General features: G+C 42.6%; 1 protein-coding gene across 1 annotated transcript in view; it reads right to left on the bottom strand.

The window, feature by feature from the left end:
* The window catches only part of LOC137439825 (proprotein convertase subtilisin/kexin type 6-like), a 226,743-nt gene extending 203,591 nt beyond the window's left edge, over positions 1-23,152 (bottom strand). Inside the window, exons 1-4 of the mRNA XM_078768303.1 lie at positions 23,023-23,152; positions 18,201-18,425; positions 16,962-17,062; positions 13,370-13,483 (exon numbers count right to left, since the gene is read on the bottom strand). Of these exons, the coding sequence (XP_078624429.1) occupies positions 13,370-13,483; positions 16,962-17,062; positions 18,201-18,371 (386 nt within the window). The 5' untranslated portion in view covers positions 18,372-18,425; positions 23,023-23,152. The remainder of the gene's footprint in view (positions 1-13,369; positions 13,484-16,961; positions 17,063-18,200; positions 18,426-23,022) is intronic.
* Positions 23,153-23,513: the final 361 nt, after the last annotated feature.

Genomic DNA, 23,513 nt, shown 5'->3' with positions numbered 1-23,513 from the left:
CCCTCTCGACTCAAGCTCACTCGGACAAAAGCCTCGCACAAATTACACCGTGAAGGCCCAATGGTCATGTCTATGCCACAAATCACGGGCGCACTGAATTGAAAATATATAGAACGCTCATACTCCGTGAAAAGTGAAGCCGCCGTGTCGCCATCTTGGTCAGCACGGCTCGACCAACTCGCTTCGCGGATCTCGTTTTGTGCGGCAATAAACTGCTCCAATCGGTTACGGAAGGGTTGTGGAAAGACGTTTCACAGCTGTTTCACAGACATTTAATTCATATCGCACAAAATCGATACAAAACACGATCGCATAAAAGGTGAAAAAACGTGTGAAGTGTGACGGGATGGAACATCACATGATCGCTCTGAGCGAATCAGTCTGGCGGCGGGAATGGAACATCACGTGATCGCTCTGAGCGAATCAGCGAGCTGCTCTGCAACCGGCTGAGATTAACGGGTACTTCGCTGAAATGCGCTGAGGTAAATATGAATAAAAAATATGGATCGTCAAATATTTTGAGTTCGGCCATGTTCGTCCCAGGCTCAATGGCCATGTCTATGTCAAATATCAAGCACGTAAGCCTCTCCGTTTAGGAGTCTATCGGTAACATCACACACACACACACACACACACACACACACACACACACACACACACACACACACACACACACACACACACACACACACACACACACACACACACACAAACTGTGTTTTATATATATATAGATTTATGTACTATTTTATTAATTTTAAATATATTTTTAAGGGAAATTTTTTTTTTCACGTCCATAGGAGTGACGTAAAGTCGCACATAATGACGTTCGCTGAACTGAAATTTACTCTAGAAGAGTGGCGTAAAGTCGGATTTGACGTAGGTCGAAATGGCGTAAAACGGGGTATGACTGTACTCCCTTTCAGTGTGCGTCATTGCCGAGCCCCCTTCGGTGCCCGGCAATGACGATATGCAGCGCCTGGAGATGGCATAGGAAAGGTGCGGTGTACAACAAACAAGAAAACAACCAGAGTGAAAACTGAGTACTCCCTTTCAGCGTGCGTCACTGCCGAGCCCCCTTCGGTGCCCAGCAATGACGATTTGCAATGCCTGGATATGGCATAGGAAAGGTGCGGTGTACAACATCTTCTACTAAACCATGAAAGCGATAGACTCAAAACTACGTGTGTCATTGCCTAGGCATGGCAATTAAAAGTTGATCAGGAAAAGTCTTCAGTCACATGGTATGGCAGCCATATTGGATTGAAGGAAAATATTAAATAATTATATCTCAAAAAAACGCTTACCCAATCAATGAGAACCTTTACAAATGTCATCTAATACCATTGCTGCATGTAGCTTGAAAATGATGACGTCGTAGTTCACGTGGTTTGGCAGCCATCTTGGATGGAAAATCTAACCTTATTCGATCAACACGATACTTCACAAACGTGATCCCCTACCCATACAAATGCACAGTGTACATTTTTATGGCGTAGCCCATAGGGCAATGCCGTCTAGAACAGTGTTTGTCCATCTGTATGTATGTATGTATGTATGTCCCCTCAAACGTATACCAAACAGAGCTGAGGATCTGGTCACATGACAGGGTGATGTGATTACGTGTGATGTCATTATGGCAGTACGGCAGGTGACTCTCCACACACCTCCATTTTGATTTATATGCCGTTCATGCCGAACATATCATCGAACCTGTCATATATCACTATCGCCATGCTCTACCTTCACGTTTTTCATTCAGTGTGAAACACAAACAAAACCGATTGTTAAAATGGCCATCAAATATCAAAAGCATCGGTGTTACGTCTCTTCCAACAAAACAGAACGTACCCAATCCTTGTGGGGTATAATCTAGATTACAGTAGATCTTTCCTCGGTTCTGGAAGTAAAACTTACCTCACGGATGTCTGGATTCCTCCAAATTTATTTGTTTAATGTTATAAACAGCATGAGCGAATGTTTAATACGCTAATCATATGTGTTTGTGGTTTATAATACTTTACAAGCCCGGCTACGCCGTTGTTAGACTTTCGTTCTTGTTGACGTCAGATGTTATGTGATTTGGCAGCCATATTCGCGTAAAAGCTAAAAGCTGATGTTTTAAAATACCCCTTTTCCAAAACCGCTTTACCGATCGATGTGAAACCTTTCATGTTTCGTAAAAATGTGATGAAGGTGAAGGGATTTAAATCACTGAAGATCAGCTGAAGGGATTTAAATCAAGCTTGTATATTTTTAGGACAGTCAATGAGGGCATCTACCAATTTTCACGGGCAGGGACTACGCTGAGGCATATTGGCGATGCAGTCAAATTGTTCTAGTTTAATTAATTTCTCTGCAACGAGCTAGTCTGAGAAAAAGATCCGATCTACATGACTGAAATGCTTTTGCACTTTTACAGGCAATCCAAGAATGACATGGACAAGGCACGAGCAGCAATTGGAAGAGGAAAACAAATGTACGGAATAAAAGTAAATAACAGGTGACGTTAAAAAGGCGCTTGTGGTTTGGACAAGAATATTCTCTACTATTGAAATAGTGTAAGATTTTAGCGACAAGCGCATTCATGACCTCACCATAAGTATTTTTGCAATAACGCGACATAAACCCCACAATTTCACTTCGTGCCTCTCCGGGGAGCCCGAGTTTATGACAATTATGCCTTGAAAAGTAAGGCTTTAAAGTTAAACTTATTGCTGCATCCCAAGTCATTCCCTAGAGCATTAAAAGTCAACCATCAGGTGTGTATTGACCTCACAGAAACACCAGAGGAGATATTGTCACCCCTCTCTCTGAAGGTCATTAATGAGCCAGTTGGGTTTTCATTGACACCCTAATAGTGACATGGTAATTCTCCTGTGTGTACAGCTCAGTTTCCAGAAGACCCACAATCCTAATCATCAATTACGTGGTTTTCAGCAAGGGGCTTTTTTCCTGTAGTCTTGGGGATACCGGTGCAACACGTCCTCACCAAGAAGTCACAACCATACTCCTTGAAAAGAAATGATGTGTCTCTTGGAATAACTGTCCAAATAAAAAGAAGCAAATATGCGAAGGAACAGGCAAACAATTTGTATGACATGAGAAACAATTTGGAGTTGGGATGAATCATGTTTAAGAGAGAAGTGGAAAGCTTCAATATATTGTTATTGCAACAGCCTCGGATCTAACGTAAGGTTTAGGTGCCGCTTTCACCCTCAAATATTCCTATGATGTGTAGCGTCGCCAAAATAATATAATTGGTTTTTTTCGGTATATATATCCTTCAATCAGTAGGCTCTACTACAGAAGGACTCGTGTGGGGAGGAGTGACAGGCAGCAGGTCCCCGAGGGCAGACAATCAGGCAGACATGCAGGCAGTGAAGGCAGACAGACAGACAGGCAGGCAGTGAAGGCAGGCAGACAGCAGGTTGCATTCGGAATGCCGATCTAAATCGGGAGGGTGTCCAAGTGAATCCTTGCGTGCCGCCATTTATTGTGGGTAACCAGCCCAGTGGCCATGCATCTCCTACAGGTTCACTGCCTGTCACAGAGATAGCACTGAAGGGCATTCAGCGTTTGCCTCTTTCGATCAATTACAAGTATGCAGCACCGAATGTGTAATAGTTGCCCTGCGTGATATTCCGGCAGACGCATTAAGGACTGACCTTAGGAAAGGTTAAAATTGGTTCGGATGATACGAGTACTGCACGCAACAAACACCAATATTTCAATCAAATGCCTTTGCCTGGGCCATACACACTGGGAAGGAGGACCGGCCTGCCTCAAATCCACCACTGCATGCTTGATGTTTGGCAAGATCATAGACTGCTGAGGACATAAACTTCACATTAGCACTTTATTATACAGTGTGAAAGTGGGAATCCTGTGAATACAATATATTACCTTCTGCTGCCAACACAGTGTTGTGAATTCGACACCAAATTTTCCTACTGCTATTTCCCCGATCAGCAATTCTGTTAGGGCTGGGGTTATCATTCCCGTCCTCTTATGAATTCCGAACAGATGCCAAATGTTTTGACCGAATACATGATCATTATTATATATGTACATATATATATATATATATATATATATTTTTTTTTTACAAAGAAAACAAGATTTGAGATATCATGCAAGGAGTTTCTTTTTTGTGATTCACTATTGGAATGAGATTATTGGACGTGGTCATCTAAAGCCTTCCGCAGACAACCTTTTGTGTGCTTACTCACTAGTTCAAAGTTTGGTTGTGCATGAGATCTGCGTAGGACAGGAAGCTAGTGGCACGGTTGCATAGCCAAAGTTTTAGAGGCATTGCATTATATTTTGGTGCCAAGCCAGATCACGCAGTGGCACAACTTGGCAGGGGCATAAAAGCGAGGCCAGGGTTGGGAGACCAGCTTCAAAATGGCCTCTCGGCTCCTGGCCCACTGCATAGCCCTCGATCAATGTGGGCATCTGCGCTCCCGCCACCCATCCTCCCCTGCCCCACTTCGCTGTGCAGTGTCGTGCAAATTGTCGGGCTGGGTATTCGAAGGGGCTGCTGGCAGGGAGTGGGTTTTGCCAAAGTCTCTCGACAAATTGATTCATTGGGAAAGCGGGTGCCCATTTCTGTCAATGGAAGGGCACCAGGCCCAGTTTCAGTTGCTTCCGTTAGTAGTTATGAAAAGGAAAGGGTGGTGATGGATTAAAGGAAAGCAGAGAGGAGGCAATGGAAAATGAGTGTGAAAGGCAAAACAGGGTTTAGACCATTAATTGTGCTCATTTGCCAGCAATGCCAATTTGAGCCCAAATGCTATACTCTGACAACCTTGGGCATAGCACACCCTTCGCTAGGCCAGCGACACCCCAACGTACAACTTGAATGAGCCGGCCAACACTATAATCTGCCACATGTCTCAACAAAACCATTAGATTAGGTGTCATCAAACTGTCCAAAAACAAATAACAACAAAAAAAAGCATAATTAACAAATGCTGAAACAAGCCACGATTTATTTTTCAGATTGGTGGACAATTAAAATCTAACTCACAGGCCACCAATCAACCTCCAATGGTACTCCCAACATTTGGTCAAAAGGAAGGTCCAAGCATTCAGCTACAAGCATGTGGAAGCCACAACAGAAAAATCCTTTCAAGTTTTCCTCCTACACTTGCAGGTGGATATTTATGATAAAGGTGGATAAACACTTGTAGGTGGATAAAGCCGTTTGTGTGTGTCCACTTTCAACCCCTTCCTTAACCGTATGAAACACTCATTTGCTCCTGCTCTGGGGAAAGAGAATTCATAATCAGGTGAATCTTTATTACCTCTGCCACTGAAGGTGGAGGTCATGTTTATCTCCACCACCTAAGGTGGACAGTGGTTAGGTTTTCACCTGTCCGTCTGTTTGTCTGTCTGTCTGTCTGTGAGTAGGATATCTCAAAAAGTTATGGACAGATTCGGACGAAATTTGGTGGATAGGTTAGGTAAGGACTACATGTTTCCATTTTGGTGAAGATCTGGATCCAGATACGAGAATTATTTATTTTTTGAAGTGATCCTTCACCATTGAGAGATGGGTCCACAAACGATTATAGCATGATATTTCAAAAGGTTTTGGTCTGGTAATGACAAAACTTGATGGATGAGTTGGGTATGTGACAAGCACATGTCAATTACATTTGGGAAAGGTCTGGGTGCAGATCCGGCCTATCAGTGGGATACAAAGTGTAAACTGTTTGACCCCTGTTTGTCTATGAGAAGGATATCTCAGAAAGTTAATGACGGATTCAGACGAAACTCGTTGGGCAGATTGGGTGTATGACAAAGACGAATTGTTTCGATTTTGGTTAGGATCTGAATCTGGATCCATAAACCGATAACTTTTTAATTTTTGAAGTGATTCTTCACCATTGAGTAATGTATAGTGCCAAAAACGATGTCCAGTGGTGGCCAAAAATATTGGCAGCCTTGCACTTTTTTCAAATAACACATAATTTTCTCTAAAAATAAGTTGAAATTGACCAAATTATTTGGTCTCCACAATTCTTTATTTCACTGTTAATATTTAAAATCCTTTGTTTTTGATTCACAACTTCATATATCTATCTATAATTCCAGTAATCTCTGTGTGTCTGTGTGTCTGTGTGTTTGTGTGTTTGTGTGTTTGTCTGTGACCGCTGTTTCTCGACAACCACGGGTCCGATATACTTGAAACTTGCCAGGTATATTGCTGGGGACCCGAGGATGTGCCTTTTCAAGGTTTCATATTAATCGGAGAAGTAGTTACCGAGCTATGGCGATTTCTTTACCAAACTCCGCAAGCCATTCGCTTTAGACCAAACCATTTCATGTAAATAGAGGGGGGGGGGGATTGTCACCGTACTCGCAAGCCGTTCGCTTTGGACCAAACCATTTCATGTAAATAGAGGGGGGGGGGATTGTCACCGTACTCGCAAGCCGTTCGCTTTGGACCAAACCATTTCATGTAAATAGAGGGGGGGGGATTGTCACCGTACTCGCAAGCCGTTCGCTTTGGCTTTGCGAATGGACCAAACCATTTCATGTAAATAGAGGGGGGGGGGATATAATTTTAGATATATATATAGTACGGGCACGCGGGCCGCACCAAGGAACGGGCACCCACGTACGGGCACGTCCTAGTCTATCTATAATTCCAGTAATCTCTCTGTGTGTGTGTGTTTGTCTGTGTGTCTGTGACCGCTGTTTCTCGACAACCACGGGTCCGATATACTTGAAACTTGCCAGGTATATTGCTGGGGACCTGAGGATGTGCCTTTTCAAGGTTTCATATTAATCGGAGAAGTAGTTACCGAGCTATGGCGATTTCTTTACCAAACTCCGCAAGCCGTTCGCTTTGGACCAAACCATTTCATGTAAATAGAGGGGGGGGATTGTCACCGTACTCGCAAGCCGTTCGCTTTGGACCAAACCATTTCATGTAAATAGAGGGGGGGGATTGTCACCGTACTCGCAAGCCGTTCGCTTTGGACCAAACCATTTCATGTAAATAGAGGGGGGGGGGATTGTCACCGTACTCGCAAGCCGTTCGCTTTGGCTTTGCGAATGGACCAAACCATTTCATGTAAATAGAGGGGGGGGGGGGATTGTCACCGTACTCGCAAGCCGTTCGCTTTGGCTTTGCGAATGGACCAAACCATTTCATGTAAATAGAGGGGGGGGATATAATTTTCGATATATATATAGTACGGGCATGCCCTAGTCCTTTTAAATCAGAAAATAAAAAGAAATGGCAATGACAAAATTATTGACACCCGAGACTTAATATTTGGTATCACAGACAATGGACAAAATAACTGCAGTCAAGCACTTCCTATAGCCATTAATGAGCTTCCTTCACCTCTCTACTGGCAGTTTGACCTACTCTTCTTGTGCAAACTGCTCCAGTTCTCCCAGATTTGAAGTGTGCCTTCTCCCAACTGCTGTTTCCAGATCTCCCCACAGGTGTTCAATGGGATTTCGATATGGACTCATTGCTGGCCACTTCAGAACAGTCCAGCACTTTGTTTTGAACCATTCCTGGGTGCCTTTTGAAGTGTGTTTGGTGTCATTGTCCTGTTGAAAGGCCCATGACCTTTGACGGAGACCCAGCTTTCTGACACCGAGTTGAACATTGCACTCCAAAATTCCTTGGTAATCTCCTGATTTCATGATGCCATGCACACATTCAAGGCACCCAGTGCCAGAGGCAGCACAGCAACCCCAAAACATCACTGAACCTCCTCCATGTTTGACTGTAGGGAAAGTGTTCTTTTCTTTGAAGGCTTCATTTTGTTTTCTGTAAACATAGAGGTGATGTGCTTTCCCAAAAAGCTCTAATTTGGTCTTATCTGTCCACAGGATATTCTCCCAGAAGAATTTTGGCTTGTCCAGGTGTGTTTTGGCAAACTCCAATCGGGATTTATTATGTCTCTTTCTCAGCAGTGTGGTCCTCCTGGGTCTCCTACCATATAACCCCCTTTCATTGAGTTGGCGATAGATGGTGCGAGTTGAACCTGTCGTACCTTGTGTCTGAAGGTCAGCTTGAATCTGTTTGGCAGTTGAGCGAGGTGCTATCTCCACCATTCAACCATTCGAACAATCCTTTGCTGCAATCTTTGATCAACCTTCCTCTTGCGGCCACGTCCAGGGAGGTTGGCTACAGTGCCATGGGCCTTAAACCTCCTGATAACATTGCGTACGGTGGGCACAGAAACATCTAGGTCTCTGAAAATGGACTTGTCGCCTTGAGATTGTCCACGCTTGGCTACAATCTTGTGTCTGACCTCCTCAGACAATTCTCTGGTTTAGTAGTTTTTTTGGCCAAGATTTAGTAGTTTTTAAAGCTTTTTTGTTTTGTTCCACTGCAAACCAAAGAAATACACATGTGGATACCAAAATATGTTTTAATTTCAACACTTGCTCAGTGCATTATCTGGAAGAAATGGTGCATTATTTAAAAGAAGTGCAAGGGTGCTAATATTTTTGGCCATGACTGTGTAGCAGGACATCTCAAACCTTTTGGACTGGTTATGACAAAACTTAGTGGATGAGTTGGTTAGATGACAAGAACAAGCCAATTCGATTTTGGTTCAGGTCTGGATCTAGATCCGGCCTATCAGTGGGGAACAAAACGTAAACTGTTCAGCCTGGTGGAGGTATGCTCTCCGCCGAGTGTCGTTCTAGTTGTGTCATCTGTGTCCATCTGTGTCCATCTGACATCTGTGTCCACAAAAACTGAGCAGAAAATGACAGTTTGGGAGAGGAATATCTAAAAGTCGAAGAGCATTGTTGTAGTTAGTTTTCCATATTTAGTGAGGTCAATATCTTAAACAGTTGCTGCTGTAGGTTAAACAGCATTAGGAAAGGGCAGAGTGTTGGAAACTCGGAACGACCTTTGAGTTAATACAACAATGGTCCAGAATTCTGCCGAGCAATTGTGATTGTCTTCCAGTATCTTTCGGATCACAGTCGGCGCTATTTCAAAATCTCACCGTCGGTCATTTTCCGCCGTAAGCGTACAGCTCCAATCGACACATCCCAATTACATCCACGCATCCTGCATCGGTCAAGCTCATTTCACCGCACTAGGAATGAGCAGCAAGGCCATCAAAACCCAAGCAGAAACCCAATCGTCGCTCGACACTAAAGGATCCCCAAGTTGATGCAATTTATTTCCGTGCTTGCCGACATGTAAACAGATATTCCTTAGCTCCTTCAAAGAGGCATTAGACCTCCACCACCCCTTGGAGGCATGGTTAAGGGATACCCCAGCGGTGCAACACTGCATCATGACGAGGGTGAAATTAAATCTCTTTTGAAATCAGGAGCAAAAGAGAATCGCCCGCACTCTGCATCAAAGTGTTAGGCCCAACCTTGGCTTCGTTTTTCGCGTTTGTTTTCCGCTCATGCTAGGCAGCGGCCTTTCGAGTCAAAGTGCTCTCCCCGATTTCCTTGCTTTATAGAAGAGTCCGGCTCATATTAAATCAGAAATCACGTTTTAATTAGCCTTTAGCCCACTTGCTTTCAGCAGCAGTGCTGTTGAGATCAATACTGCTGGTTGATATTTTTTCTTGTAATTAACTTTAATCCACGCTTATGACGAACGGCTGGAGATCGGACGCCATTAATTCTTCAAAGCTTTCTCTGCTCAGGAAGGACAGGCCGGGGGAGCGGTTAATTGGAACGCAGGCAACCGCACGCACTACAACCTCATAAGGTGTGGCAGAAGGTTCAATAACGGCACACAGGCTCCTCTGATGGAGCAGAGCTACTGAGGGTCTTATATGGACCGAATCAATACCTTCCTTTTCAAAATTCGTCTCTCCATAAGTGAAAACCTAACATAAATCATCGCTCTCTCTTTTTACAATCTACCCAAAGACCTCTACCTTCCAGGGTTTCCAAAAAAGGCATTTGCTATCGATTTCCAATGCTTCGCACAGCCTAATGGGGGAACGCTTGAGAGAATATGGTCATGCTGGTTCCTCATCCTCCTCCACGCAGGGTTCAAATACTTTGACTGGCATTTGCTCTTGTTAGCCCTTGTTAGCCCAGCAGAAGAGTTTTTTCCCAAATGTATATTACAGACTTGGACTTTTTCCTGTTGCTAGTTAGGCCTGGTTCTGCCTTTTATCTGACAGCTCCATTTTATTTCCTGATAAGGAGTACTCTTGCTCATGGGAGTTTTCCTTTCTTTCATTACTTCAGTTTCAAAAGCTTTTCCTTAAGTTCTTCATGCTTTCCTTTAAACAACTGCCAATACCATCGTTAATGTGACATTGCACTCATGTCTTGCACTCAACGTCATTAACTTTACATTGGCCATGGAGCGAGGTGCATCTCAGAGCCACATACTCAACTGTACATCTATTTAAGTCGGTTATAAAAAGTAAAAACGAGGAACTATCAAGCATTGTTTTTGTCCATCGAAGGAATGCTCCGATATGCAATTACTGAGATCTAAGGGTTATAGAGATCTTTGTTTAATTAACCCTCAGATGCAGGCATCAAACATCCTACATAAATGCCGCCATTGGGCCTCGGAGGCCCCACGGATGTATTCATTAAATGTTTGTTTTATTTTTTATTTTTTATAGATTTTTTTTCTTTGAAATCCTTTTTCAATCCAAGTCGATGCTCATGGATGTGTATTTGCTCAGGAAATGTGAATCATTGATCCTATTAGTTGGAAGAATCCCATACAAGTAATGAATCTTTTTTTTTTTTTGCAAAAAATTTTTTGTGCTTGGTATTTCAACATTTTTTTCTCTAAAAAGTTGAGGCTCATGGAGGAGTATTTGCTCAAAAAAATATGATTCGCTAATCCTTTTATTTAGAATGTATGTGTCCACAACTGTCAAAAATCCTACACCTATGCTGCCATTGGGCCTCGGAGGCCCCACGAATGTATTCGTGTAATTTTTTAAATTTTCATATTTTTGTCACTGAATTATTTGTAACCAAGTTATAGGAGCATATAATGAGGCTCATATCAAGAAAATAATGATATAACATAGTAGTACAACAACATTTATGCAGGGCCTCGAAGGCGCCAGGCCTGCATTCGTGTCCGATTTTCGGGTTATAAGTGAAGAATGAAGATTTTCCCACGAGCCTGAATGATTTCTTTTTTAATGTCACTGAATTTTGTGAAACAACATGAAAGTCGGTGAAAATGAGGCTCATTCCCCCCAAAAAAAATTGTACAACATAGTTTTTGCAACCAAAAAAACCTTGTGGGCCTCCGACGCCCAATCACTGTATCCAAGAGTTAAATGTGGTGTAGATGTAGCATAGGTTGGGTGGACAAAATGGCCTCCTCCTGCATCCACGTTCCTTGCGTATTCCTAGTGTACGGTTGTGGAAGTTACACTGGTGAGGTGATTAGTAAGGTTCGTGAACGTCCCTCGAAGGTCAATGGCTCCACCACAATAGCCCTTACCCACACAGTGTTGGACCAAAACAATGAAGTGGAACAATAGTCCCATTTTAAGCGAGCATCCCGACATTCCAACTTAAGTAGAAAATAAGAGTTGATATATGCTGAAGGCACCCGCCACGTAATGTGGTGGCCTACCAAATGAAGGCACCTTGACAGGGAGGGGTTGCTTATTCCATGTTTCCTTTAGTACCCTTCTAAAGGTGCTGGCACATTGCTCTCCTGCTGCCACGCAGCCTCAAAGGCCTGCCCCGTGGCGCGTCGCACATTAACCTGGAGGCACGTACACCCGAGCACACTGGTGGCTGGGGCTCGCAACATGCTCAGACCCCGTTGCCCTTTCCCGGCGAATGTGCCTGCCATCCGATCACGGGTGTGCATTAGCCGCAAAGGGTCGAAAGGTACTTTCATGCCTGGACAGCTACCGGTCTTGAAGACCTGTTCAAGAAGGTTGCTTCACCTTACTGCAATGCCAACTTTTTTCCTCCTCCCACTCACACCACTACTACTACCACTTTAACAGGCTCAATTATTCCCACCTTCTTGTGGGGTTTGACGAAGACGCTGATTATGTCTCACATTCAATTCAAGGTGACAGAAATTTGTGATATGTTCAGGGTTTCTACTCTTCGAGGACACCGTGGGATCTTTAACATCCCCCAAATATTTCTCGTAAGACAGGACACCAAGTTTTGACATTAATCTGTTTTCCTTCTATCGTGAGTATTGTGCTGAAATAACTTTTTGAATGATATGCAAGGCCACGTACAATATATGTTATTGTTTCACAAACCTGACTCTCCAATGCCATACCTCCTTATTCCAGGTGACATGGCCTCGTACCTCGATGGTCTACAACACAACAAACAACAGGCATTTTAAGGCCATTTTCCCTGCTCGGGCGGGGGTTAGCCTTGCGGTCCCCATGACAATGTTCTCCATTTTGCCCTATTTTCTGCATCTCTCCTTGTTAACCCCCTTGCCCGCATTTCTTCTTCCACCATCTTTAGCCAAGTCTTTCTCGGTCTTCCCCGTCTTCCACTTCCTTCGACATTCATTTCCATCACTCTTCTCAACCAGTCACTTTCATCCTTCCTCAACACATGACCAAACCATCTCAACCTGTTTCTCTTCACAGCATCTATCACAGGCTCTATTGGTCTAATGGTCCTCGATGGTCTAATGGACCAAAATATGCTCAATTTGTATTTTTAAGAATGAGACCTCCATTAGCTTGAGCGTTTTTCCAGCACAGTCCTCCAATTCTCCGGCACATGTGCAAAAGTCAAAATCTTTTTTCCCCTTCAAAGCCCTCTTCGACCACGGAAGTGAAATTCGCCCATATTTTGGTCCTTCATGGATTTTCCAAGTAGCATCACGCAAGAGTTTCCTCATCCTTATGTGTCGCTTTTGGTTTCTGAAAGTTTTGTTCGGAGAGGAGAAACTTGTTGATATTACTTCCGACTGCTGTTTCGTCAGAAGTGGTGGCTCGAGAGATAAAGGGTTGTAGACGAAGGAAAGGATAAAACGTTGCACAACAACATCCTAGAAAACTAGGTTCATCACTGCAAAACAAAATACAATTCCTATCTGAAGAGGTCGTCGACTGGTTACAGACAAGGAACACAACCTGTTCAATGAGTGACAAATGATTTTGTTGTGACAGGAATTCGGTGTGCGTTGTTAATGCAGGAAGTGAAATAATCAAATTCAAGTTTTCGTGATGTCACAGTGAAGACCACTGAGCCCAATTAGTAAATTCAGCAAATTGGGACCAGCGGAGGGCGCTGTAGTGCTTGGATGGTCTCCCACCCAAGGAACATCTGAACTTGGACGAACAACATCATTCCTGCGCACCCAGTGCCATACAAATGTGCTCGGGGGAAATGCAAAGCGTTCCACACAAGATTGATCAAGCCTACTTACTCGTTATGCGTGTGGTAACCGGCTCCGTTCACTTGCCAACCACGGCTCAGTGGGTCGGTGATCTTCGAGGTGCTCGCCACAAGGTACTGCACATCTCGCCACGTCAGTCGTGGGCTGAAAAGCACAGAGACCGGTGGGGGTAGGGGGTTACGGTGGAGCGGCGACAGTGATGATCACCACAGAAAAAAGGGTCTATCGCTGTTACCATGGCGACGTTGCCTCTGGCGTTGCCGCGACGATGTCAGCACGCCCGTCAGCACAGCCGTGGCGGTGGCTGTTGAAAGCAGAAAGGTCAGGTCTTTGTTGTTTATGAAAACATCAAGCTGCCAGCTCGCCGAGGAGCCGATAACCCCATGCCCGGCACTTTCTGCCGTTTCGCATGGGTAATGAACCAGCTGTGCGTATATGGCTTTGCCGTGCAACGGCGAAGATGGTGAAACGTCTGCCAGGAGAAGCAACACGACCAACGCAACCCTTCGATTGTACCTTCAGGCCGAGGCCCCTGGGAGTTTTCAGGCCCGTTCGAAACACGACTATTTTCGGTTGTCCGGCATCAGCCCCGTGGATTAAACGAATCCGTTTCCACCACCTTCCGCTCCCCATTATTCCCAATGCCATTGCTTCCTCGCAAAATGCATGCCAACATCCAGACGGACGGACGGTTTATCAAACCAGCGTTTCCAGCCAGGAGAGGCCATCCATTTTCCCCACTTCGCACGGTGCGAGATGAAAGAGCCGAATGGCTGCAAGGTGAAAATTGACAGGATCCGGCGGAAGAGGGATGCAAGTTAGAACAAGACGGAGCATAAAACAAGTAGAATTCAATACGGTCAAAGGTGCTGAGACAGACCGGCTCGGCAAAGGAGACTATTTAGACAATGAATTTGACATTCACAGTTGCTATAATTAAATGCAGCATTATCAGGTGCTGAAGAGTATTGCAGTTTAGGAAATTCTTCTGGGACTCTGGGGGGCTGCGAGGTGAGAGAACATTGCATCACAGGAGGCTCAGAAATAAATAACGAGCCATTACTACGAGTCCTTTCACAGCTGACATGTTTTTAGATGGGAGCGGGAGGTGGAGGTTGAAAACCGGTGTATGGAGATCATCAACATTTGTTTTCTTCTCAAGATGCCAAGGTGTTCCAAATCAAACTGATTACGTTTTTGTATGGAGGCCTAATGATGTAGAACAACTTGGAGAAAGAGGGCAAGTCTTTTGGAAAGCACAAGAGAGAAGCTATACTTGGATGATCTCACTGTAATAATGGAGCACAACAATTCATGAAGACTCATGGAACAACCTCAGTGGTGCACTGCATTGAAATTTTGAGCAGAACAGGATCAAACAGCGGTGCTCAGTCCTATGCTCATCTTAAAAGGGGAATTGGTAGTCTAACTTAAAGGACTGCATTTGTGATATATATATATATATATAGTGCATTCAGAAAGTATTCAGACCCCTTCACTTTTTAAACATTTTGTTATGTTGCAGCTTTATGCTGAAATCGTTTAAATTCATTTTTTCCCTCATCAATCTACACTCAATACCCCATATTGACAAAGAGAAAACAGGATTTTAGAAAGTTTTGCAAATTTATTAAAAAGAAAAAACTGAAATATCACATTCACATAAGTATTCCGACTCTTAACTCAGTACTTAGTTGAAGCACCTTTGGCAGCGATTACAGCCTCGAGTCTTCTTGGGTATGATGTGACAAGCTTTGCACACCTGGATTTGGGGATTTTCTGCCATTTTTCCCAGCAGATCTTCTCAAGCTCTGTCAGGTTGGATGGGGACCGTCAGTGGACAGCCATCTTCAGGTCTCTCCAGAGATGTTCGATTGGGTTCAAGTCAGGGCTCTGGCTGGTCCACTCAAGGACCTTCACAGAGTTGTCCTGAAGCCACTCCTGCATTATCTTGGCTGTGTGCTTCGGGTCATTGTCCTGTTGGAAGGTGAACCTTCGGCCCAGTCTGAGGTCCTGAGCGCTCTGTTTCAGGTTTTCATTAAGGATATCTCTGTACTTTGCTCCGTTCATTGTTCCCTCAACCCTGACCAGTCCAGCCCCCAGTCCCTGCTGCTGAAAAACACCCCCACAGCATGATGCTGCCACCACCATGCTTCACCGTTGGGATGGTATTGGGCAGGTGATGAGCAGTGCCTGGTTTCCTCCAGACATGACGCTTAGAATTGAGGCCAAACAGTTCAATCTTGGTTTCAACAGACCACATAATATTGTTTCTCACAGTCTGAGAGTCCCTTAGGTGCTTTTTTGAAACTCCAAGCGGGCTTTCATGTGTCTTTCACTGAGGAGAGGCTTCCGTCTGGCCACTCTGCCATAAAGCCCAGATCGGTGGAGTGTTGCAGTGATGGTTGTCCTTCTGTTAGTTTCTCCCATCTCCACACAGATCTCTGGAACTCAGCCAGTGACCATCGGGTTCTAGGTCACCTCTCTTACCAAGGCCCTTCTCCCCCGATTGCTCAGTTTGGCCGGGCGGCCAGCTCTGGGAAGAGTCCTGGTTGTTCCAAACTTCTTCCATTTAAGAATTATGGAGGCCACTGTGCTCTTGGGAACCTTCAATGCTTCAATTATTTTGTAGGCTTCCCCAGATCTATGCCTCGACACAATCCTGTCTCTGAGCTCTGCAGGCAGTTCCTTCGACCTCATGGCTTGGTTTTTGCTCTGATATGCATTGACAGCTGTGAGACCTTATATAGACAGGTGTGTGGCTTTCCAAATCATGTCCAATCAATTGAATTTACCACATGTGGACTACAATCAAGGTGTAGAAACATCTCAATGATGATCAAGAGAAATGGGAGTCACCTGAGCTAAATTTCAAGTGTCATAGCAAAGGGTATGAATACTTATGTCAATGTGATATTTCAGTTTTTTTGTTTTTTAATAAAATTTGCAAAACTTTCTAAAATCCTATTTTCTCTTTGTCATTATGGGGTATTGAGTTTAGATTGATGAGGGAAAAAATGAATTTAAACGATTTCAGCCTAAGGCTGCAACATAACAAAATGTGGAAAAAGTGAAGGGGTCTGAATACTTTCTGAATGCACTGTGTGTGTGTGTATATATGTATATATGTATACATGTATGTGTGTGTATATATGTATATATTATATATATATATATATATATATATATATATATATATATATATATATATATATATATATCACATCTGCAATGTGAACATGTTGAAGGTGCCCCGATAGATATAGATATATATCTGATGCTGACATTGTGCCATGTTTAGGTCAACCAAGATTCAAGACTCGGCCATCCTTGGGCTAACCCTCTCTCTAACAGTCATGTTAATATATATACAGTATATCTATATCTATCGGAGCACCTTCAACATGTTCACATTGCAGACAAAATAAAACTGGCGTAATGTTGTCCTCTGGAGGACGGTGCGCTTCGCGATGCAGGAGCTCCAACATTATTTTTGAGTTGATTCGGTTTCACAGGAAATTGGACCTGAGGCCGGTTTATAAGCGAGACTAAATTAAGGAAAAGCCAGTACATGTACGGTAGTATAATTTGAGGAATTTCAGCGGTGAAGGTGAGCACGTACTTGGCTTGCAGTGCAAGTGCGATGATTCCACTGGCGAGTGGGGCTGCACTTGATGTTCCACTGAAGTAGCTTATGCATCCCCCCCCTGGCACCGTCGTTACCTGAAACAACATTGGGAAAGCGCTTGGAGGATATGCATTAGCACCAAAGACAACCCGCGTTACCATGTCGGGTCAATCTAAAAGAGTAGGTGCCTTTGGTCAGTCTTCGGTCAACATTGTGCCAACATACTGTCAAAACTAGCTCAACATTGGATCAATGGATCAGTCTATCGTCATAGTTAGGCCAACTTTGTGCCACCCTATTGTCAAAGCGAGGCTGACATTGTGCCAGCTTTGCCACATTTAGGCTAATGTCGTGCCAGTCTGCAGTCATGTTTAGGTCAACCAAGATTCAAGACTCGGCCATCCTTGGGCTAACCCTCTCTCTAACAGTCATGTTGAGGCCAACCTTATGCAAGCCGAGAGTCATGTTTAACCAATGTTGTGCCAGCTGATAGTCACGTATAGCATGCCAACCTATAATCAGTTTAGGCCAACATTGTTTTCTGATGCCTGGAATGTGACAGCCTACCCATGTGGGCTGAGATTAGCTGGACCAATATAAATAAAAACCATACATTAAGCTACCCCATAACTGCTGCCTTTAAGAGGATGTTATGCTTTTGTTCCCCATCTTAATGAAATGTCGGGTGAAGAACCCAAACGCATTTTCTATCAACCACATTCCTCATACAGGTGGGCCAAGCAGAGGCTGAGGGTGGCAGGTGGCGATGGGATGAATCGGAATTAACACTGACCCATCGGTGTGGTTTCCCAAGGTCCCACACTCAAACCACTAGCTATGCAGTTGGTGACATTTGCTGTTGCCCTCTACACTGGCCTGCAAACAGCTTGTAACGACACAGCTGTTGGTTCCAAGAAGGGCGTTTACCACCTCCCACCGTGAACATCCGTGGCTCCATTGTCGGCATCGTAAGCCTTTCCATCATCTTGCAGCACTGACAAAAGGATCATGAAGGTCTACCGAGCAGATGGTTCATCTAGTAGCTGTGGTGAGGTCTGTGATGTCTGGAACCCTTGGGGCTCTGCTCTCCCAAAACGCTGGCAAGTTTGAGTAAACCCGGGCCTCATGTATCCGACACAATGTGAGGATTAAAACAAGACCATTTGGTAAGTGAAAAACTGATTTAAATGTGAGAGAAGCCACAGTTTTTTTTTTGTCATTAAAGCATCTCACCATTTTGTTCCCCAGATCACGGAAATTGAAACTTTCTCCTGTTGGAACAACAGCCATGAGGGCAGAACAGGATTCGGAGTAAAAGGTGGTCAGGCCCTGGGCTGACACAGAGCCGATGGCAAGCGTGTAGGGACTACCCACGTAACCGTCAGCTCCGCAGTGGTCTCCCATAAACCCTCCGTTTCCCGTGGCCCAAACGAAGATGCTTCCTTTCCCACCTCGGCCCTGCCACACACACATCCATCATTCATTTACATTCAAAGGGTCAAAGATCAGTTGGAAAAATATTGAAATAAAACACCACTTTACGATCCAAATTTTATATCTTACGTACGCTGCTCCAGAAATGAGAAATAACCTCAATGAAATGGAGGCGCAAAGTGCCCCTCTCTTTATATAAGGGATCGTTTCTCTGTATGCAGCTTTAACATGGGGACTGAAAATGCGTTTCTCCGCTTCTACTGGACGAAATCGGCTGCAAATTTCAGAAGTAAATGCTTTGTACGTTGAGGTAATATGTTCCAAATTTCAGCAACGTCTGTTTCTGCATTATTGAGTTTTATTAAGAAAACCCTCAAAAACACGTTGGTGTCCGTCCGTCCGCCCGTCCGCCTAAAATGTGTTGGCGCTCATATCTCAAGGGCGATACATTGAAACTAGCTGAAATTTGGAATATATATTGGCCAATAGGTCTAGTTAATGGCTTTCAAAACAAATTCCAAAGTGCTATAGTGTTTGCTTTAAAATTAAATTATATATAAATATACATATATACACACTTTATACCTCTTTACAAATATTATTACACAAAACTAACGTGCTGTCTCATTGGCCTAATGGATAAGTCATCACTCATCAGACAAGCTGGAGATTGTGAGTTTGAATCTCATCTGGGTTGAATAATATTTCCCCCTTACTTTTTCAAGTCTTTTATATCGTCTTGACTAAAGTCTTGTACATTGAACAAATGCATTTTGTTCGTATTTAAAATGTATCTTGTGAAAAACTGCCAGGGGCATAGAAAAGGCCCTTTTATATGGGATGTGCCATGTGGCAAACTATAGAAAAGAAGGGACATTCTTGGAAAAAAATACCAGGGGCATAGAAAAGGCCAAGTAAGGCTCTAGAAAAGTTCATATGAAGGGGCGCCAATTTGATTCATTCAGCAGCATGAAGAAGTAAATGTATTTTATTTGCCAAGTGTAGGGCGCCCCTTAATATGAACTTTTCTAGAGCATTCCTTGGTTCCTCCTAAGAACACAAGGGTAGTCCAGCATGTACACGAGATTTTTTGAACGCCCCTTATTTTGTAATGTTTGGCATTTTCTACAAGCTATGGAATGTCCCTTCTTTTCTATATTTTGCCACATGGCACATACCCTTATTTAAAGGGCCTTTTATATGCACCTGGCATTTTCCCCAAGATTTATATATAGCAACTATGAAAAAGGAAAGCTATACTTTTAGAAAACAAAAGTTTATAATATAAAGAAATAGGTCAGAAAAAATGTTACGGTTACTACACAAGTTGAGTAAATAAAGAAGTTTACATTTTCAGAAGTAAATGTACCATCTGATGAATCGGACAGAATAACTAGAAGGGCAATTGGAAGAGAGCATACCTCCGCCAGGCTGAACAGTTTACGTTTTGTATCCCACTGATAGGTCAGATCTCAATTCGGACCTGAACCAAAATCGAATCAGCTTGTTATTGTCACCTACCCAACTCATCCATCGAGTTTTGTGATAATCCGTCAACAACCTTTTGAAATATCATGCCACATGTCGTTTTTGTCCCAATCTCTCAATGGTGAAGAATCACGTAACAAATTAAGAAATTATAGTATCCGGATCCAGATCTTCACCAAATTCTAATTAAACTTTCCGTGTCACACACCAAACCTGTCCACCAAGTTTCGTCCGAATATGTCCAGAACGTTTTTTGAGAATTCATGCTATACATCACTAAATGGTAAAGAATCGCGGAAAATTTCACGGATCCGGATTCCAGAACCGGATCCTCACCAACATGGAAGCCATTCGTCCGTGTTACACTTTCAATCTGTCCACCAAGTTTCGTCCAAATCTGTCCACAACTTTCTCAGATATCCTGCTCAAAGACAAACAAGCAGACAAACAGACAGGGGTAAAAACATAATCTCTGTCCACCTTCGGTGGCGGGGGTTACTAAAATAACCTTTTTTTTTTTACCCTATTACAGTGGATACCCCTTATACACTAACTGTATGTGTACATGTTAAACATATGGAGCAGGACATTCATTTATAGAGCATTTTAAACGATTCATTAGTGAGCGATGGTTACATAAGGATATACAAGGAAGTTCGACAAGACAATTAAGCCCATCATGCCCATACATTTCTGCCAATATTCATGCAACCCTCTATCCCCAATGCTTCTAGGTACCTATCCAATTCCAATTTAAACATAATTCTGCTGCCACTATCTGCACAAGGAGACCATTCCATGTATTTACTCCCCCCTGAGTGAAATACCCTTGCGTTAACTAATTTCTTAACTCTCATATTGTTCACTCTCAGGCTGTGGCCCCTGGTCCTGTCCATGTCCATGTCCATTTCGCAGAAAAACGAATCTGCACTTATTCTGTCCACGCCCTTCATTATATTAAACTTCTCCAAAAGATCCTCTCGTAATCGTCTCGTTTCTCTAAGTCTAATTCGGCCATTCCTCGTAGCTTAGTCTAGCTAGGCCTGGACTTAATGTAATCGCTTGACGCTGAACCCTCTCTCTGTGGCAGCAAGACCTTCCTCAGATGTGGTGACCAAAACTGTACGTAACATTTCAGATGAGGCCTCTCTAAATTCCGATACAGTGTTAACACTTTCCCTTTTTATTTAAATGTATCTCCTTATGAGTGAAACCTAAAACGTATTAGCTTTACTTATAGCTTCCTGGCGTTGTGCTGTCTGCTTACTCCCCTGCATCTATTACCATCCCCAGAGTTTATTTATTTTAAAACTTTTGGAGTTTATTTATTTTTAAAACTTTTGGAGTTTATTTATTTTTAAAACTTTTGGAGTTTTTTTATTTTTAAAACTTTTGGAGTTTATTTATTTTTTAAAACTTTTGGAGTTTATTTATTTTTAAAACTTTTGGAGTTTTTTTTATTTTTAAAACTTTTGGAGTTTATTTATTTTTAAAACTTTTGGAGTTTATTTATTTTTAAAACTTTTGGAGTTTATTTATTTTTAAAACTTTTGGAGTTTATTTATTTTTAAAACTTTTGGAGTTTATTTATTTTTAAAACTTTTGGAGTTTATTTATTTTTAAAACTTTTGGAATTTTTTTAAATTAAACTTTTGGAGTTTTTTTTTTTTTTACTTTTGGAGTTTATTCATTTTTAAAACTTTTGGAGTTTATTTATTTTTAAAACTTTTGGAGTTTTTTTATTTTTAAAACTTTTGGAGTTTATTTATTTTTTAAAACTTTTGGAGTTTATTTATTTTTAAAACTTTTGGAGTTTTTTTTATTTTTAAAACTTTTGGAGTTTATTTATTTTTAAAACTTTTGGAGTTTATTTATTTTTAAAACTTTTGGAGTTTATTTATTTTTAAAACTTTTGGAGTTTATTTATTTTTAAAATTTTTGGAGTTTATTTATTTTTAAAACTTTTGGAGTTTATTTATTTTTAAAACTTTTGGAATTTTTTTAAATTAAACTTTTGGAGTTTTTTTTTTTTTACTTTTGGAGTTTATTCATTTTTAAAACTTTTGGAGTTTATTTTTAAATCAGTGTTATGCTATCATTATAGCATGCTATCACCATTTGACCCCATATCATAGTCTGAGGTGCCCCAACACCCAACACCAACGTTTCAGTCAAGTCCATACTCTGCTTCCTGCCAGGTTTTAATGAAAGGACATTCATGGTTCAATTTTTTCTCCAATTCATTTTATTTTTTATTTTCCGGATGCAGACTTTGATCAATATTGCAGACCTTCTCAAGAGCTACCGAGCTGGGCACTTTGTTAAGTCCAACAACTGCTTGGCACCAGAGAATGCCCAAAGGACTATCACTGAACCAGCAATAGTCCTTTGCTCAGAGATATTGAGCAAGACAGTTGTTCAAAAGCTCTTCTTAAGGAAATCAGAGGAGGGAAACCTGGGCTGAACAGCGTATGGTGCTTTCTCTCAGTATTTGCATAAATCAAGGTTATTCTGCACCTCTTAGCGGATTACAAGTGCCCTTATAGTCGATATGCTTTTTCTCCGATTAAAATCTCACGCATCCAAACAACAACGACACTAATGAGGGAATGAGTGGCGCCTTTGACTCCCTGACACAAACGACCTTGTGCTGTGAGAAACCACCGCTGCCGAAGCTGTCAGAACAAGATTTGAACTCATAATCGCACGACCCACAGGTGAGACAGAATACGATAACACCGTTACCCCAGAGGTCCCACAAACTTCAGCTGTGGCTTATTCTGTCATCTAGCTGCGGTCTGAGGGATTACCCTCCGAGATGGAGAAACTCGTATGCAAATCTCCCAATGAGAAACACTCCGGTTCAGCATTTGGAGAAAGGAGGAGAAATTGGACCGTGGACACGACGGTTTGAGAAATACGATTTCTGGAGGATTACAACAATGTCGGAAAACTTATACGTACGGTCATAATTGGCTCGCCTTTCGTGCCTCTTTTAATCCGCGCGGTAAACGAAAGATTTTACAGACGAGAGTTGAGAAAAGGATAAAAGGAAAAATCGACATCGTTCATCAGTTTGATTCTCTCTGCCATCAAACCTAGCAAATGTTCACGTCACCTCACACCCACACACCTTTTCAGCTCCCTCATGCAATGCCAGGGAAGCGAGTCGTTTTGGCCACTCAGCTTGATGCCATCGTCTGACGGTCCCAGCAACATGTGTACACGTCGATGTGTTGGTTGTTGTAGGAAAGTGCTGCGGCTTCCAACGAGTCTGTCACAACTCCGTCGAGCATACGGATGCCTGAGTCGGAAAGCAGAGGTTAGGATGGCAAAGAAAGAAAGCACATTGCAGAGGAAGATGAAATGAAAGAGAAAATAAGGAAAAAGTGTATTAAATAAATTCATCGAAAAAAGAAAAAAAATAGATAAATAAACCGAGAAAGGGGAAATAAAATGATAAAAAAGATCAGTTGTGAGAATCCAACAAAGCTTCCAAACATGAACTCCAAGAGTTGAAAGAAGGAATCACGAGACACCTTAAAATGCAGCAATGTTTCTAGCCGGCAAACCTGTATAAAGATGCTTTTCTTGTTGAAATAGAGATTAGTGTTTCAGTTGCTA

The sequence above is a fragment of the Myxine glutinosa genome, chromosome 14 (genome assembly GCF_964187855.1).
Source record: "Myxine glutinosa chromosome 14, kmMyxGlut1.1, whole genome shotgun sequence".
Lineage (NCBI taxonomy): Eukaryota > Metazoa > Chordata > Myxini > Myxiniformes > Myxinidae > Myxine > Myxine glutinosa.
The sequence above is the reverse complement of the archived record's forward strand: the minus strand, read 5'-3'. Positions and strand labels throughout refer to the sequence as shown.